The following is a 15,606-nucleotide window of genomic DNA, read 5'->3' as shown; positions in this document are numbered from 1 at the left end:
CATCCAAGGCCCTTTTTTTGTGCCTCAGAGAGGGGCAACACAATAGTGGGCCTTTTCTGTGGTGGCTCCCCACTTGTGGAATGCTCTATCCAGGGAAGCTCACCTGGGAACTTCATTACATATTGCTGCACACCATCCCAATCTCCTAGCATTGTGCGATTCCAGGGACTCCAGACATGTTTCCTTTGGAATGAGCTACCGCAGAGACTGTGGTGTCCTTATGATACAGTGGTGCCTCGCAAGACGAATGCCTCGCGCAATGAAAAACTCGCAAGATGAAAGCGTTTTGCTTTTGCTTTTTGGAGACTCGCAAGGTGAATTTTTCTATGACCATGCTTCGCAGGATGATTTTTTTGCATTTTTGTTTGTTTTAAATCGCACAAACGCGTTTCGCAAGACGAAATTTTCTCAATAAGAAACGGCTCACAGAACAAATTAATTTCATCTTGCAAGGCATGACTGTATATGGTTTATTTACACATATATACAACCTGGGGGGGGGGTCAGAGCATTAACACCCCAAGAAGGCCTTGTTTCTCGCATAGCCGCACCCATGGATTCAAACAGAAATCAAGCACTGCCCTGCCTCTCTGGCTTCCCGGCATGCAACTTTGCTTACACTCTCTAGCTCACATAACTCACAACTCTGTGTTTGTCTTTCTAAGTACCCTAGAGTTGAGAGAGGGAGGCCCACACCTTTGCTGTCTCACACAAAGCCACTCCCGCTTGGGGGGGGGGCGATAATCTCATGTGGGACGGCATCTGATGGAGGTAGAAGAAGGGAAGGGTTACCTGGGATGCTGTTATGAGGGAGAGCTTAACCAAATGGCTTAGAGTGAGGGGCTATTTCACAGTAGCAGAGCTAAGATTGGATACATAAGGGCCAAAGTTTTAAAAAGCCAAAGTTGCATGACGGAAACATCTCCTTGATACACCATGGATCACATTGTCCCGTTTGTTGCCAACTGTAGAAAGAAAGAAAGAAAGAAAGAAAGAAAGAAAGAAAGAAAGAAAGAAAGAAAGAACCCCATTGAAAAAACTTAGTTAGTTATCATCTGAAAGCAAAAAGTCTGTGGTACCTTACTTCTAAGAAGTCCTATGGCATTTGTCCCTATTCATAAACAGAATTTTGAGCTTACTCGTGCCTTTTTTCTGTGAGAAGAGGTTTTTAATTCTCGATAAGATATTGTTTTAAGATTTGCTGTAAGCCACCCAGAGTGGCTGGGGAAATCCAGGCAGGTGGGAGGGGTATAAATAAATTATTATTATTATTATTATTATTATTATTATTATTATTATTATTATTACCATTTTCAGTAGAGAAAACTGAGCTATTTGCACATTCAAGTACATAGAGATGCTGCTTCCACGGGAGTGCTCACTACAGACTATGAGAATGAATAACACACCAAATAGCCTCATTATTTTACACTTCCCATTCATTTCAGTGCTTCCTGCAGAATGTTCTTGTTGACTGGGTTTAGTGTGTCTCCTGTTCACTCATCCCTAGTGACATCTCAATCCACCATCTGCAGTGACCATATGATGCCCCACCCATTGGGGTGTCTCTGATGGCATTGGACATCACAACTGTATGTTAGGATTGGAGTCATGAAATGAAAAGAGGTAGATGACATGAAAATAGGCAGTGTACATGGAATCGATCGCTCTTCTTCAACCTTGTGTCTCCAGAGGTTGTTGAACTACAACTACTTTCATTCTCAGCAAGCATGGGCAATGGCCAGAGATGATGGGAGATGAAGTTCAATATTATCAAGAGACCCAATGAAAAAGATACTTTGGCTTCTATGGGGAGAGACAGGAACTACATGTGTGAGGGAATCTGATGGAAGGAAGAGGGAAGGGTTGCCTGGCATGCTCTTATTCTTATTATTCTATACCGCCCTTCATCTGAGAATCACAGGGCAGTTGACAATATAAACAATGAAGGAGTGTGTGACCATCTACCTTTCAATGAGGGAATATAGCTCAGTAACAGAGCTCAGCTTTCCATGCATAAGGACACAGTTTAATTGCTAACATCTCCAGTTAAATGAGCCCCAGTTGAATGAGAGAAAAGCACCTTGAAGGGCAGGAGAAAATTATTGCTACTCGGGGTAGACTGTAGTTAGATAGAAGGGCTAATGGTTTGAATCAAAGGAAGGGATATGTACATCCACAGTCCTCTATCTATACTCTGGCCAAGTTTCACATTATATCAATTCAGAATGTTAGACCAACTGTCCAAGGCACTGCTTCACAAGGGAGCAGATCTTGGGTTATAGTGGGATGACATTGATTTAGCACTTTGCTTATTCTGAGACTTGAGGACTTTAGCAAAACAGTTCACCCACCCTGTAATTTTTATAATTATTGATCAGCATCACTACTTCTAAATATCCCATGGGAAATCAGATGCCAGGCACAATAACAGTGACAGAAACAGCCCTTTCCAAATGTGATGATCCTGTGTTGTGCTCTATATAGGCGGCTGTCCTATCAACTCACCTGAATCCAGTTAGGGAGGGAGATTTCAGGCAGGTACATGCCTCCCTGCAGCCAGGTTTCCTATATAGCCAAGACTGAAATGCTGTTGGTAACTGAATGTAAACATGATGGCCTCCAGCTGCAGTTCAACCCAAGAATGGTTAGTGCTCCACCTGCTTTTCCTGCTGTTGCTGCTGCATTGTTCTTCTAGCAAGAGTTTGAGCTCCTCCTCATGCAGATGGAGACCAACAATTCAAACCAATTCATATGGTCCTCCGGAAGACATGATCATCAGTGTATTTGTATCCATCACACAAGCGAACTTCAGAATGGAGAAATTAACAAAGGAACCACAACCCTCTTCATTATATGCTTAGTAAGTAGTTATTTCTTTATTGGGAAACTGTCTACTGGGCCCACTGATCATTCTTGACTTGATGAAATAAACAACTGCATCAGCTTCTCCTTTAAGCCTTCTAGGATACATTCAGACTCATGTCCCACCACTCAAATTAGCTTTTGTCATTCCTCCATGGCCTCCTCATGGGACCACTGGTGCCTATGCAGAACACGTGACCATTTAGGGAAGGCTGGAATGAAGCAGAGGAAGGAGAACCAGCAGCAACCACCACCCTTAACTTCACTCACAATCACACACAGAGAGAGAGACATACATGTACCCCACAAGGACACTGTAGGACAATACTGCATGCAAACTGCATCTCCCTCCCCTTACCTGAAAGTGCAAAAATCTGCACACATTTGGGACACAGTTACCTGAAAACTACTCCCTTCATTGTGGTCAGTGAGTTTCCTCTTAGGTAAAAGAGTAGAGGACCATCAACTCTTAAGCATGGGCTTCAGAATCTTGCTGACAACCATGGCGATTTCAAAGAGCTTTAGTTTGGTTCCTAGATTTCCCCTGCTTTTCCCCCATATGGGCCCCATCCACAACCCAGCTGAAATTTTCAAGCTACTTGAAACCCATACATTTTGCAACCCATCGCTATGCCAAACTTTACCTGCAAGTACATCTCACTGACGGGTAAGTGGCTGCAACTGGATTGCTGCTTAAATCATATTTCTGTGAGAGCCAGTTCCATGGAAGCCAATGGGGTGCTTCCTCTCAAATATTTGGAATCAAGCGCAGCTTTCCTTAACTTTACTTGGGAGGAAGCAATTTCCAATGAAAGCTTGAGCGATCAAATCCTGTAATCAGGGATGCTAACTTGGATAAAATATGGGGGGCAGGTAAGCCCCTCCCTGCATAACAGATCACATGACACAGTCCATGCACACCATTTGAATGGCAATGCTCTCGGGGGGAGAGGCTTTCTCCAATATCTGGGGGGGGGGGTCTGAAGACCCTTCAGCCCCTAGGTGTTGGATCCTATGCCTGTAATCCCATGCATGCTTACTGGGGAAACAAAATGCACTGGGGGGGGGAAGAAAAGGAGGGGTTTGCTTCCCAAGTATATTTCTTTAAGGCACGCAGCAGTATAAGGAAAGTTTGGAGTGAGCTGAGCTGGTTTGCGAAGAGGCCAAGAGCAAATGGATCCTCATCTCCCAACAGAATGAATGGAGCCTGGGTGACACAGACCTTGCATTTCCCAGAAACAATCTGTTCTGTCACTTGGTTTTTATAAATAAATAAATACATAAATAAATGCTTTACTGAAGTTCATTGGTATCATACACAATGCTAAATTCACACATACAAGTGCAAAGAAAGAAAAATAATCTTTAAAAAATTAACATTTAAGATTAACTTAGACTTATACATTTTCTTTCCACATAAATTCTAACTCAACTAAAATAGAATACGATAACATAACGTAACATAACATAACATAAAGTAAAGTTCCCATCATTTCCCGATGTAATTGACAATGTACTTATTATTATTACCTTACTCTTAATATATTTTCTAATACTTTCTTACAACATATCATACCTTTCCCCCTTATTTCTCAATGTTTTATATTCCCACGGGTCATTCAAATGGTGCCATAGATAGTATAGTATATCACTGTGTATTTTATAGATATCTCTTGAACATATCCCGTTTTTGAATAAATGATTGTTTTGTGTTACCTCTTAGCCTATTTGTTAATTGAGCCATTTCCACAAATTCTAGCAGTTTATTTTGCCATTCCCTTAAGGTTGGTACCTTTCCCCCCTTCCAATTCAATGCTATTAATAGTCGGGTGGCAGCTGTTGCATATAGCAAGATTTCTTTTATATTTTTCGGGATATCTCTACCTAGGATTCCGAGCAGAAAGGCATTTAAACTGCATTTTCACTGTATTTTCCTTAATTGTGTAACATGCAGTAAAGTTCATATTAATTTTCCAGAGAGTTTCCCATTCACTCATCATAATAGTACGCCTGATGTTCTGTGTCCATTTAATCATAACCACCTTCACTTCCTCCTCCTTGACTTCCCAGTCAAGGAGGAGTTGGAAATGGTCTTAGTGTTATTATTTAGCAATTCTCTTTCAAATTTAGAGTCCTCATTGGCAAATCCATTTTTTTTGTCTTTTCTGAACGTCGCATCAAGTTGGTAATACTCTAGCCATCCTAATAGTTGATCTTTTACTTCTTCATAATTCTTTAGTCTTACTTGGTTACCATCCTCTGTTAGCAATGAGTTCTATGTCAGTTCTTGACCTGAGGTACTATTTCTGGGTTAGCAGATGTGGTGGTCCCGTGGGTAATCCAAGAGGTGAGGTCCAGGTCCGGTCCACGGTCCAAAGAGTCAACGTAACCTGGAAAGGTCAGGAACAGGAACACAGGCAGGATCTGGCAAACAGCAATGTTGCCCCCGCAACCTGGGGCGGGGTCTGGCCGCCTTTTATCTCTGATGGGGTAATGGCCAGTCCTGGTCCCCGGCGACTCACCACCCTGTCTCGCCCGAAGGCAAGTACTCAGATCTCTCCTTCTCTCAGACCTGAGTCTCCGCAGCTCAGGAGACGCTGGTGGGTTACTAAACCCAAGAGGCACCTAAGCCTCTCCTGACTCAGCCGGTAGTGGGTCAGCTGTCAGTGACAGCCTAGCTGGCGGCAACGAGGTATTCCCTGTATCTGGAGCCAGGACAGGCTCAGGCCCCTGACTCGGTCCAGCTGGTGCTTGTTGCAGGGGAATCTGTGCAGACTGAGGCTCCTCAGAATCAGGCCCCAGACTTGGTTCAGCCAATGCCCGAGGCAGAGGATCCAGTACAGACTGAGATTCCTCTGGTTCTGAGTCTGAGCCCACGTCCCAGGCCATCATAGCAGAGTCTATAACCTGAAGCGTCCGTAACCCGAGGTACCACTGTACTAAATGGTTGTTCTACAGGTTGAATTGAGAACACATTCCAATGAATACTTCATGGTTCAAAATGGAAGGGAGGTGGTGGACAAAGACGAAGAACAAGAGATAGGCATGGACATTGTGTTTAAGAGAGAGGGGAAAGTGTTAACAAAAGAACTACCGGTAATCAGCTTTTTGTTTCTGGGTTTCCCATATCCAAACCTACCAATTCATCCATAGCACGAAAATGAAACTCTTTCAATTCACCATTTACCTAAATCTAATCAAAATCTATAAGGAGACTGCTCTAGTTTCATTAGTTGGAATAAAATGTTCCTGTCCTATGGGTTGCAAAATTCAAGGTACATAGATTCACAAATCAAAACTGAAACACACTTGTTTCTCTTCCTCCAGTGTTGCAATCATTCTTTGTCTCATTGCAGTGCAATCCCGAAAAACTACCAGCATGTTCTTGCCTTCATCTTTGCCATGCAAGAGATCAACAAGAATGCCAAATTCTTATCCAACATCACACTGGGATCAAGATTTTATGAGAATGCTTTTAATCCTTCGCGAACTTGTTTCAACACTCTTGGTCTTCTTTTCATGGGACAACAAAATGCCGCCAATTACCACTGTAATGGGGAAGATAAATTAGTTGCCGTTGTTGGAGGGCTCACCTCCCAAAACTCCCTTCAGATGGCCAATATATTAAACATCTACAAGATTCCACAGGTATGTGTGTAGATACAGAGATACAACCACAAGGGCAGACATACACATGAAAACCCCAAAAGAGCATACAGGTTAGCTTTCAATCCCATTACATTATGTTTTCTACACATATGTCCTACATTAGACTTGGTATGGGAAGATGATTATGTTAAAGCCTCCTAGCTATGTGTTGCCTACACTGATGTCTCAATTAGCATTGGGATTTGGGGGGGGGGGATAAACCCATAATACAATAATCCAAGTTCTGATTCTTCTAAACCTGACAATGTCACAAATCATGTAATCATAGGAGCATCCAACTTCCTGCTTAGAAACTTCTCCTAGTTTGAGACTTAATAACGCCAGGGGTGTAGACTTTGAAAAGTAAGACCAGGTAATTAACCACCACAATACAGAAGTATTCTTTCTTTGAACAAATATATGGTTTTCAGATTCTTACAAATATGATGCCTTTCACTTTAGCTCAGCTATGGCTCCTTGGATCCAGTGCTGAGTGAACAAAGGCTCTTCCCTTCCTTTTTCCAAATGGTCCCCAATGAAGAAGCTCAGTATGATGGCATTGTGTGGCTACTCCAGAAGTTTGCGTGGAACTGGATTGGCCTCCTTGTTTCAGATGATGACAGTGGAGAAACCTTCCTTCGTACTCTGAGACCTAGGCTTTTCCAAAATAATATTTGCATGTCTTGGACACTGGAGATCCCACTAGTGACACAATGGTTACCTAATGAGGTACTTCAACAAAAACTGAGACCAATTATGTTCGCTCTCACACAGAGGCAAATGAATGTGATTCTTGTCTCTGGAGACAGTCAGTCTCTAGAGGGTTTGAGAATGGTTTTAGTCGCCTGTGAGGTTTTATCTATGTACCCTCTACAGAGGGTGTGGATTACAACAGCTCAATGGGATTTCACTGCAGTGCTGGCAGGAGACATATTCCCTTCGATATCCTTCAATGGCACCTTGTCATTTACACTTCATTCAAATCTGGTACCGGGGTTTCAGGACTTTGTACAGACTATAAATCCATGGCAGCCAAATCTTTATTTCATCCAACTGTTCTGGGCCAGTGTATTCCGCTGTTCATTCCCATATAACAATCTAATTGAGACAATGCCGGAACACTGCACTGGGAGGGAGAAGCTGGAGAAACTCACTGGACATGTGTTTGAAATGGAAATGTCCAGCCAGAGCTACACCATCTACAATGCCGTCCATGCAGTAGCACATGCTCTCCATAGCATGTATTCATCAAGAGCCAAACAGAAAGTACTGGGTGAAAGACAGACGCAGCAAAAAGTTAAGCCCTGGCAGGTACTGTTAACTACTCTCCTCAATGTTAGAAGCACAGGTGTTATTGTTACTGGTTCATATGTTGGACAGCTGAGACCTGGCATGGAGGAGAGGCCTTGGGGATTTCCCCTGGTGACCTCTATCATTGGGAAGGACTTTATCTCAGTTAAAGGCCGCATGCTTTGCAAACTGCACATTCAAACTCTTGAAATTAATCCCTACCAGGATTCTCCTACTTGGGGCTGTACAAGGGAAATGGGTGTCCTCTGTTATCAGAACTGGGTTGAAACCTCGGGTGTATGCCCTGTAGCACTGTGGCAATTCAGAGTAGACCAGGCATCCCCAAACTGCGGCCCTCCAGATGTTTTGGCCTACAACTCCCATGACCCCTAGCTAACAGGACCAGTGACCAGGGATGATGGGAATTGTAGTCCAAAACATCTGGAGGGCCGAAGTTTGGGGATGCCTGGAGTAGACAGTTGTGGGTTACAGAGACCAATAGTTTGACTCAGCACAAGGCAGTAGCATATGTTAATGGGGAAGGTTTGTGAAGTATCCAGAATCTATGCCAAGTCAAAAAGCATACCTCCTAGTACAGTGGTACCTCAGGTTACAAACTTAATTTGTTCCGGAGGTCAGTTCTTAACCCAAAACTGTACTTAACATGAGGTTTTGCTAATGGGGCCTCCCACTGTTGCCGCACCTCCGGTGCCCGATTTCCAATCTCATCCTGGGGTAAAGTTCACATTCCAGGGCACTACTTCCGGCTGAGCGGAGTTTGTAACCTGAAGTGTTTGTAAGTACCCAGTATCTATGTCAAGTAAAAACATACCAAGCCATGTCTCTTAGTATTGGTACTGGAAAAGCTTACAGCTCAATGGCAGAGCATCTGCTTTCATTCAGAAAGTCCCGTGTTCAACCTCCAGCATCTCAAGATCATGCTGGGATAGACTCTGAAACCTTAGAGGGTCAATAACAACCAGTGTAGAAATGACTGAGCTATATAGAGCAATGATTTCACTCACTGTAACACAGCTTTCAGTGTCCTATAACATACTGAAGAATGGTAGTAAAAACTGACAAATGGAAACGAGAGAGTGTATTAGCCTACAAGGTCTGCCTCTTTTCCCCCCCCTTGCAATCTAGCTCCACTCCTTCCTGAAGAACATCCACTTCAACAACAGTGCTGGGGAAGAAATCTCTTTTGATGAGAAGGAGCAGCAGGCAAGTGGCTATGATCTGCTCAACTTAGTGATATTTCCCAATGAGTCTTTCCAGAGAGTCCGAGTGGGGAGGGTGGACCCTCAGGCACCCCCAGGAAAAGAGTTCACGGTGGATGGAAGTGCCATTGCATGGAATCCCAAGTTCAAGCAGGTGGGTGGGACTATTTCTTGTTTTAATCACAATCTTTTATGAAAAGATCTAGGGATCCAGGAAAACAGAGGTGGCTACAAAGGAGAAGGGTGAGGAGACAAGCTCTGGTACTCACTGATGAAATACTATCTTTGTTACTTTGTTAAAATCTGTTGATGCAGAGCTAGTTTGAAGCTAATTTGTAGCTCAGGGTTAAAGAACAAGGTCTTTCAGAGTAAGGAATTGGCAGGTGTTTAAGGCTCTTGAAAATGGATTGTGGTGTTCCAAAATGCTTTGTTGGCAACAATCTTTGTCTGAGACTGTGGGAAAATATTGTTTACCACCTGAAGTGTGTGGTCACTAATGTTGATGGATGGAGTGCTGGTGATATCCTGTGCCAGGATGTTGGTCTCCATCAGGCTGAGGGTGAGGCCAAACTCCATGCAGGCTTGGCCATAATGTTTGGCATGAAAGCATCCAAAATGCTCAGGAAAGTGCTGATGCTCAGAAGGCTATGGAAGGCCAAATGTACTGAGGCAATTGATTGATTGATTGATTGAATTTATATACAACCCTATACCCGGAGATCTCAGGGAGGTTCACAGAATAAAACTGACATATAAAACCACAAAATACATATTCAAGATAAAAATAACAACCCAAAAGCCCCCCCCACACACACACACACAAAAACATTTTAAAAGGGCATAGTTATGTCAGTTTGTGTAGTTATGGCAGTTATAAGCAGTCTAAACAGTAAGAGCAGCAGAAATGTTCTGTTGTGCTGATGTCAGTCTGTAACAGTATTTATCTTGGATAAAAATCTATGTAAGATGTACTATTAGCAATGTAAGTAAAACCTGCCTGCATTGTTCAAGTACATTAAGTAAAAATTAATTCTTATTTAAACTTAAAAGACAGCGTCTGCAGGAGGGAATCAGCATTGAGTTATGAGGAATCAATCTATCAAGAAGGAGAAGGTGGGCAGGAGCTTCTCTTTGCCATTCAGACATGTGCTGGGCTGGCCAAATGGTTAGGTGACAGCACAAAGCATCTTTATCAGGGGGCCTGAAGTTTGCCCAGGGAGCAAATTCTTGACAGCCATCCTCTAATTTCAGTCCTATGACATTTCTGCCGCAAAACAGACATAGATGGCAATAAGATTTATGTAGAGAAGCAAGGTTATTCCATTCAAAATCCCTTGCTTGTCATTACCCTTAGATGCTGCCCATTTCCACCTGTGTTGAAAGCTGCCACCCTGGACAGAGTATGTTTGCCCAGCAGGGAAAACAAATCTGTTGCTATGACTGTGTTCAGTGCCCTAAAGGGAGGATTTCAGTCCAGAAGGGTAAGTGAAGGAACCCAAGTCAACTGGAAATCCCATCGTCCTCTCCAACACAGACATTCATGTCTTAGTCTTATTATGTCTGCTTATTTTCTGTCATAGATCCCAAGCACATGTGTTTATATGTTGCTGATACATATTGTTCTTTCCTCTCCTTCCCATTTGGACAGACGCTCAAGAATATATTGTGTGAAATAAAGTTCACATGGGATTAAACACCACTGAAATCAGGATAACATCCATCTGGATAGAAATGGTTAGGATTGCATGTCATAGATTCCCATTTCTCACCATTGAAACTGCAGCCAACAAATTTTCATCTTCTGTTAGTCCTCTATTATATCCACATATTTTCAATCCTTAGAAACAGTTCATTTTTGTCAAATATAGATTTTCCTGATGATAGGCTATCTGGCAGTTTCATCCACTCCCAAGTTCCATTATGGAAAAGAAACACTTGGGCTACAAGCTTAGCAATGCAAAAACATGGGGCTGGGTGCAGATATAGACATGTTTAAGGGGAAAACGCTTAAATCAACCCGTATAGAGCATAATAGACAGTACCAATAATATTAATAATTACTGCTTCAAGAAATACTAAAAGCATGCTTTTCACTTTCAGATGCAGATCAGTGTGAGAAATGCCCAGATGATCACTACCCAAATGCCTTTCAGGACCAATGCATTCCAAAAAAGTTTAGCTACCTCTCCTATGAGGAGCCCTTGGGGGTGATTCTGGCTTCCTTGGCTCTCCTTCTTTCACTGATCACAGTTGTTGTGATGGGGACCTTTGGTCTGCACTGGAACACTCCCATTGTCAAAGCCAACAACTGGGGCATCACCTGCACCTTGCTCTCTTCTCTGCTTCTCTGCTTTCTCTGCTCCTTCTTATTCATTGGCAGGCCTACAAAGGTGACCTGTGTCTTGAGGCAAACCATCTTTGGCATTGTCTTCTCCATTGCTGTTGCTTGTGTGTTAGCCAAAACAATCACTGTGGTTTTGGCATTCATGGTGACCAAGCCTGGAAACAGCCTGAGGAAATGGCTTGGGAAGAGGCTGGCAGGATCCCTTATCACCTTCTGCTCTCTCATTCAAGCTGGCATCTGTGTTGGGTGGCTGGCATCCTCTCCCCCATTCCCAGAGTTTGACCTGCACTCCCAGGATGGGCAAATCATAGTGCAGTGCAATGAAGGCTCAGACGTCATGTTCCACCTTATTCTTGGCTACATGGGTCTTTTGGCCATTGTGAGCTTCTCTGTGGCTTTCTTTGCCAGGAAGTTGCCTGATACTTTCAATGAAGCCAAGTTGATTACCTTCAGCATGCTGGTCTTCTGCAGTGTTTGGCTGTCCTTTGTCCCCGCTTATCTGAGCACCAAAGGGAAATACATGGTGGCTGTGGAGATCTTCTCCATCTTGGCCTCTACTGCTGGCTTACTGGGTTGCATCTTCCTCCCTAAAATCTTCATCATTATATTTAGGCCAGATATGAACAGTAAAGAGAGGTTAGTAAGGAAGAAGGATGACCATAGTTGAGAAGGTGAAAGAGCCAGGGACCTTATGTTTTGGCAAGGAGATGTTAAATTTGTCTTTATTTCCCTTCTTCCATCCCATCCAATGAGTTCCTGGTGGAATAGACTGCGAGATGGTATCTGACCCATAGTTGAATGGGGATTTGAACCCAGTTTTCCTAGCTCGTAGTACAACACAATAATCACCACATTTTATGTTGAGACCATTTTGTTAATAATAATCTCTGGTAACAATAACATCAGTTAGAAAGCTACGGAATGCAATGCCTAATAAAAATGGATTTGACCCCTTTCCCTATTAGAAACCCAACATTAAAAAATCAGGAAAAGATGGTGGTATGCTGGAATGGGTTACTTCCAGGTTTGGAAATCCCCACATGCGCAGACGCGCCGAATCGAACAACAAGCATGTGCAGATTCGGCACTTCAGGTTGCGTACTGCTCTGGATGCGTACGGGGCTCCAGATCGGATTCTGTTCGCATCCAGAGGTACCACTGTACTGATTTGCTGATTGAAGTAGATTATAAATTCAAATTAAAGTCTTATGAACAGCTTAAAGATAAGTTTAGCGATTGGTTACAAGATTATCAGATAAATGAAATGTTTAAGGTGGATAATAAGAATATAAGCTTCCAAACAGATAAATCTAAATTGGAAACGGAATTCTTAGATACAAAGGGTAAAAATCTTTCTAAGATGTATAATTTGTTGTTGGAGTGGCATACAAAGGATGCGCAAGTGAAATCAGTTATGATAAGACTAGGCTAAATCTTTTTTATTCAAGCAACTCCATATAAGCAGAACTGGAATGATATTTGTCAAAGGATAAAAAGAATAATGGAATCATTTAGAGGAAAGAAAACAAAAAGAAGAGATAACAATACCAACCTTTGAAAAAAATAAGGTTAAAGGAAAAAATATAATGAAAAGTATTGGAAGTGTGATGTGAGATAATCTGTAATTCAGAAACGCTTTCATTTGGATTTTTTTTCTTCCTTTTTGTCTAATTTTTCTTAATTTTTGTTGTTCTTCTATGTAAAGTTTAAAGATATGTTAATGTGAAGGGTGTATATAAGTTTTTTTTTACGTGTGTGTGATTTTTTAAAGAATATTTAATAAACAATATTTAATAAACGGAAATGTAAAGAAAAGGAAGGAACCTTCTACCACATGTGGTGGACCTGACACAAAGTAAAAGACTTATGGGAAAAGATTTATAATGAGATGAAAAAAGTGTTGAAAGACACTTTTATTAAGAAACCAGAACCCTTTTTACTGGGAATAGTGGGGGAGGGAATCCCCAAAAAGGACATTATATTCTTCTGCTTCGAAGTTACTACTTGCTAAGAATTGGAAGAGTCAAGATATCCCAACAATAGATGAATGGCAGATGAAGATGATGGACTTCATGGAACTTGCCGAGCTGACTGGGAGACTCCATGACCAGGGAGAAGAAACTGTAGGGGAAGATTGGGAAAAATTTAAATTATATTTGAAAAAAATTGTAATATTTAATATTGTTTAAGGATGTAATTATAGATTTTTGGCATAAAAGTAGGATATAGATAAATATTCTTTTTAGAAGGTAATAGAACAGAAATCTGTTGAGGGTATAAGTATATCTTTTGAAACTGCCAAAGATGATCAGAAATGGAATTCAGATGGGGGGAACCAGCGGAAGTCATTATGATGTTAAGAAGTTATAAGAGTATAAGAAGTATTTCTGTGTTCTTTGTTTTGTTTTGTTTTTGTATGTTGGTGCTTTTTTCCTATAAAATGAATAAAAATTATGTAAAAGAAAAAGAACGGTTTCAGGTTAAGAACGGACCTCCGGAATGAATTAAGTTCGTAACCAGAGATGTACAAAAGAATATAAGCCGTACCACACCACCCCTCCTCTCTACACCCCTCTTCTTCCCCAACCTTATACTGTGCTCAACACTAATGTCTCACAACAAATGTAACTGCTTTGTAAGAAAGACTGTACAACCTGGGGAGAAAGGCAAGGCATGTACTTTTGTAAACCAATGAAATCTTTAATATTTATTTAGAAAGACATCTGAAGGTAGCACTATATCAGGAGGTATTTAACGCTTTTTGTTTTATGTTTTAAGGTATTATTATTTATACCCCAGCCAGATGGTTGGGGTATAAATAATAAAATTATTATTAATAATAATAAGATTACTAGTTTCAGTAGAGAAAACTGAGCGATTTGCACATTGAAGTACATAGAGATGCTGCTTCCACTGGAGTGCTCACTACAGCACCAAAAGACTGTCAAAATGAATAACACCAAGTATTTTCATATTATTTTACACTTCCCATTCATTTCAGCGCTTCCTGCAGAATGTTCTTGTTGACTGGGCTTACTGAGATCTGTGTGTCTCCTGTTCACTCATCCCTAGTGACATCTCAATCCACCATCTGCAGTGACCATATGATATCCCAACCACCACCCATTGGGCTGTCTCTGATGGCATTGGACATCACACCTGTATGTTAGGATTGGAGTCATGAAATGAAAAGAGGTTAATGGCATAAAAATAGGTAGTGTCCATGGAATAGATCACTCTTATATTATCCAATATTATCAAGAGACCCAGTGAAGAAGATGCTATGGCTTCTATGGGGAGAGACAGGAACCACATGTGTGAGGGAATCGGATGGAAGCAGGAGGGAAGGGATGCCTGGCATGCTATTATTCTTATTTTTATTCCTATTCCTATTCTTATTCTTATTATTCTATTCCGCCCTTCATCTGAGAATCACAGGGCAGTTGACAATATAAACAATGCAGGAGTGCGTAACCATCTAGCTAACAATGAGTGGATATAGCTCAGTAACAGAGCTCAGCTTTCCACGCATAAGGACACAGTTTAATTGCTAACATTTCCAGTTAAAAGAGCTCCAGTTGCTGGCACGTAGCAAGGGAGGGGTGTAGGGGTCGGCCCGCCCCTACCTCCATTCTGACGTGGCAGCACGGGGCCAGCACCCCCGGCCCCTGGCCCGTCCCTCGCCTCCTCCACCCGAGCAGGAAGAAGCAGAGAGCGCTACAGAGTGGGTTGTCAGGCGGAGGCGGAGGCAATCTGCTCTGTAGTGCGCGCTGCTTCAGAGTGGGCTGGCCGAGCGGAGCAGCAGCGCCAACCCAGACTGTGCATGTGCAGACATGCGCAGTTTGTCCTGGCATGCGTGCCAACCCAGACTGCACATGTGCAGACATGCGCACAGTTTGTCCTGGCATGCGCGTCGTGCTTCATGAGGTCAGGACACATGCGCGCTGCAGAGCGATGCCCCGGGGGTGACGCCCCGGACAGCCAAGCAGCACCGTTCGCCCCTGTCCAGTTGAATGAGAGAAAAACACTTTGATGGGCAGGAGAGAATTTTTCCTACTCAGGGTAGACTGTAGTTAGATAGAAGGGCTAATGGTATGAGTCAAAGGAAGGGATATGTACATCCACAATCCCCTTTCTATGCTCTGGCCAAGTTTCACATATTAATTCAGAATGTTAGACCAACTGTCCAAGGCACTGCTTCACAAGGGAGCAGATCTTGGGCTATAGTGAGATGACACT

At 42.4% G+C, this 15,606-nt stretch overlaps 1 protein-coding gene across 1 annotated transcript; it reads left to right on the top strand.

The window, feature by feature from the left end:
- Positions 1-6,369: 6,369 nt before the first annotated feature.
- Positions 6,370-12,226, top strand: LOC132592961 (vomeronasal type-2 receptor 26-like). Its single transcript, XM_060281260.2, has 5 exons — positions 6,370-6,513; positions 6,976-7,824; positions 8,950-9,177; positions 10,378-10,504; positions 11,124-12,226. The coding sequence occupies exons 1-5, from the start codon at positions 6,385-6,387 to the stop codon at positions 12,032-12,034; spliced, it is 2,244 nt and encodes a 747-aa protein (XP_060137243.2). The 5' UTR covers positions 6,370-6,384; the 3' UTR covers positions 12,035-12,226.
- The last annotated feature ends 3,380 nt before the right edge of the window (positions 12,227-15,606 follow it).

Source organism: Zootoca vivipara, chromosome 12, assembly GCF_965207765.1.
Source record: "Zootoca vivipara chromosome 12, rZooViv2.hap1.1, whole genome shotgun sequence".
NCBI classification, from domain to species: Eukaryota; Metazoa; Chordata; class Lepidosauria; order Squamata; family Lacertidae; genus Zootoca; species Zootoca vivipara.
The sequence above is the reverse complement of the archived record's forward strand: the minus strand, read 5'-3'. Positions and strand labels throughout refer to the sequence as shown.

Bases quoted from the DNA above. Each gene is read 5' to 3' on its own strand.
- LOC132592961 (XM_060281260.2), top strand. From the start codon at position 6,385: ATGGGACAACAAAATGCCGCCAATTACCACTGTAATGGGGAAGATAAA. The intron at 6,514-6,975 runs GTATGTGTGTAG...CTTTCACTTTAG, and splicing joins ACATCTACAAGATTCCACAG to CTCAGCTATGGCTCCTTGGA. The intron at 9,178-10,377 runs GTGGGTGGGACT...CATTACCCTTAG, and splicing joins GGAATCCCAAGTTCAAGCAG to ATGCTGCCCATTTCCACCTG.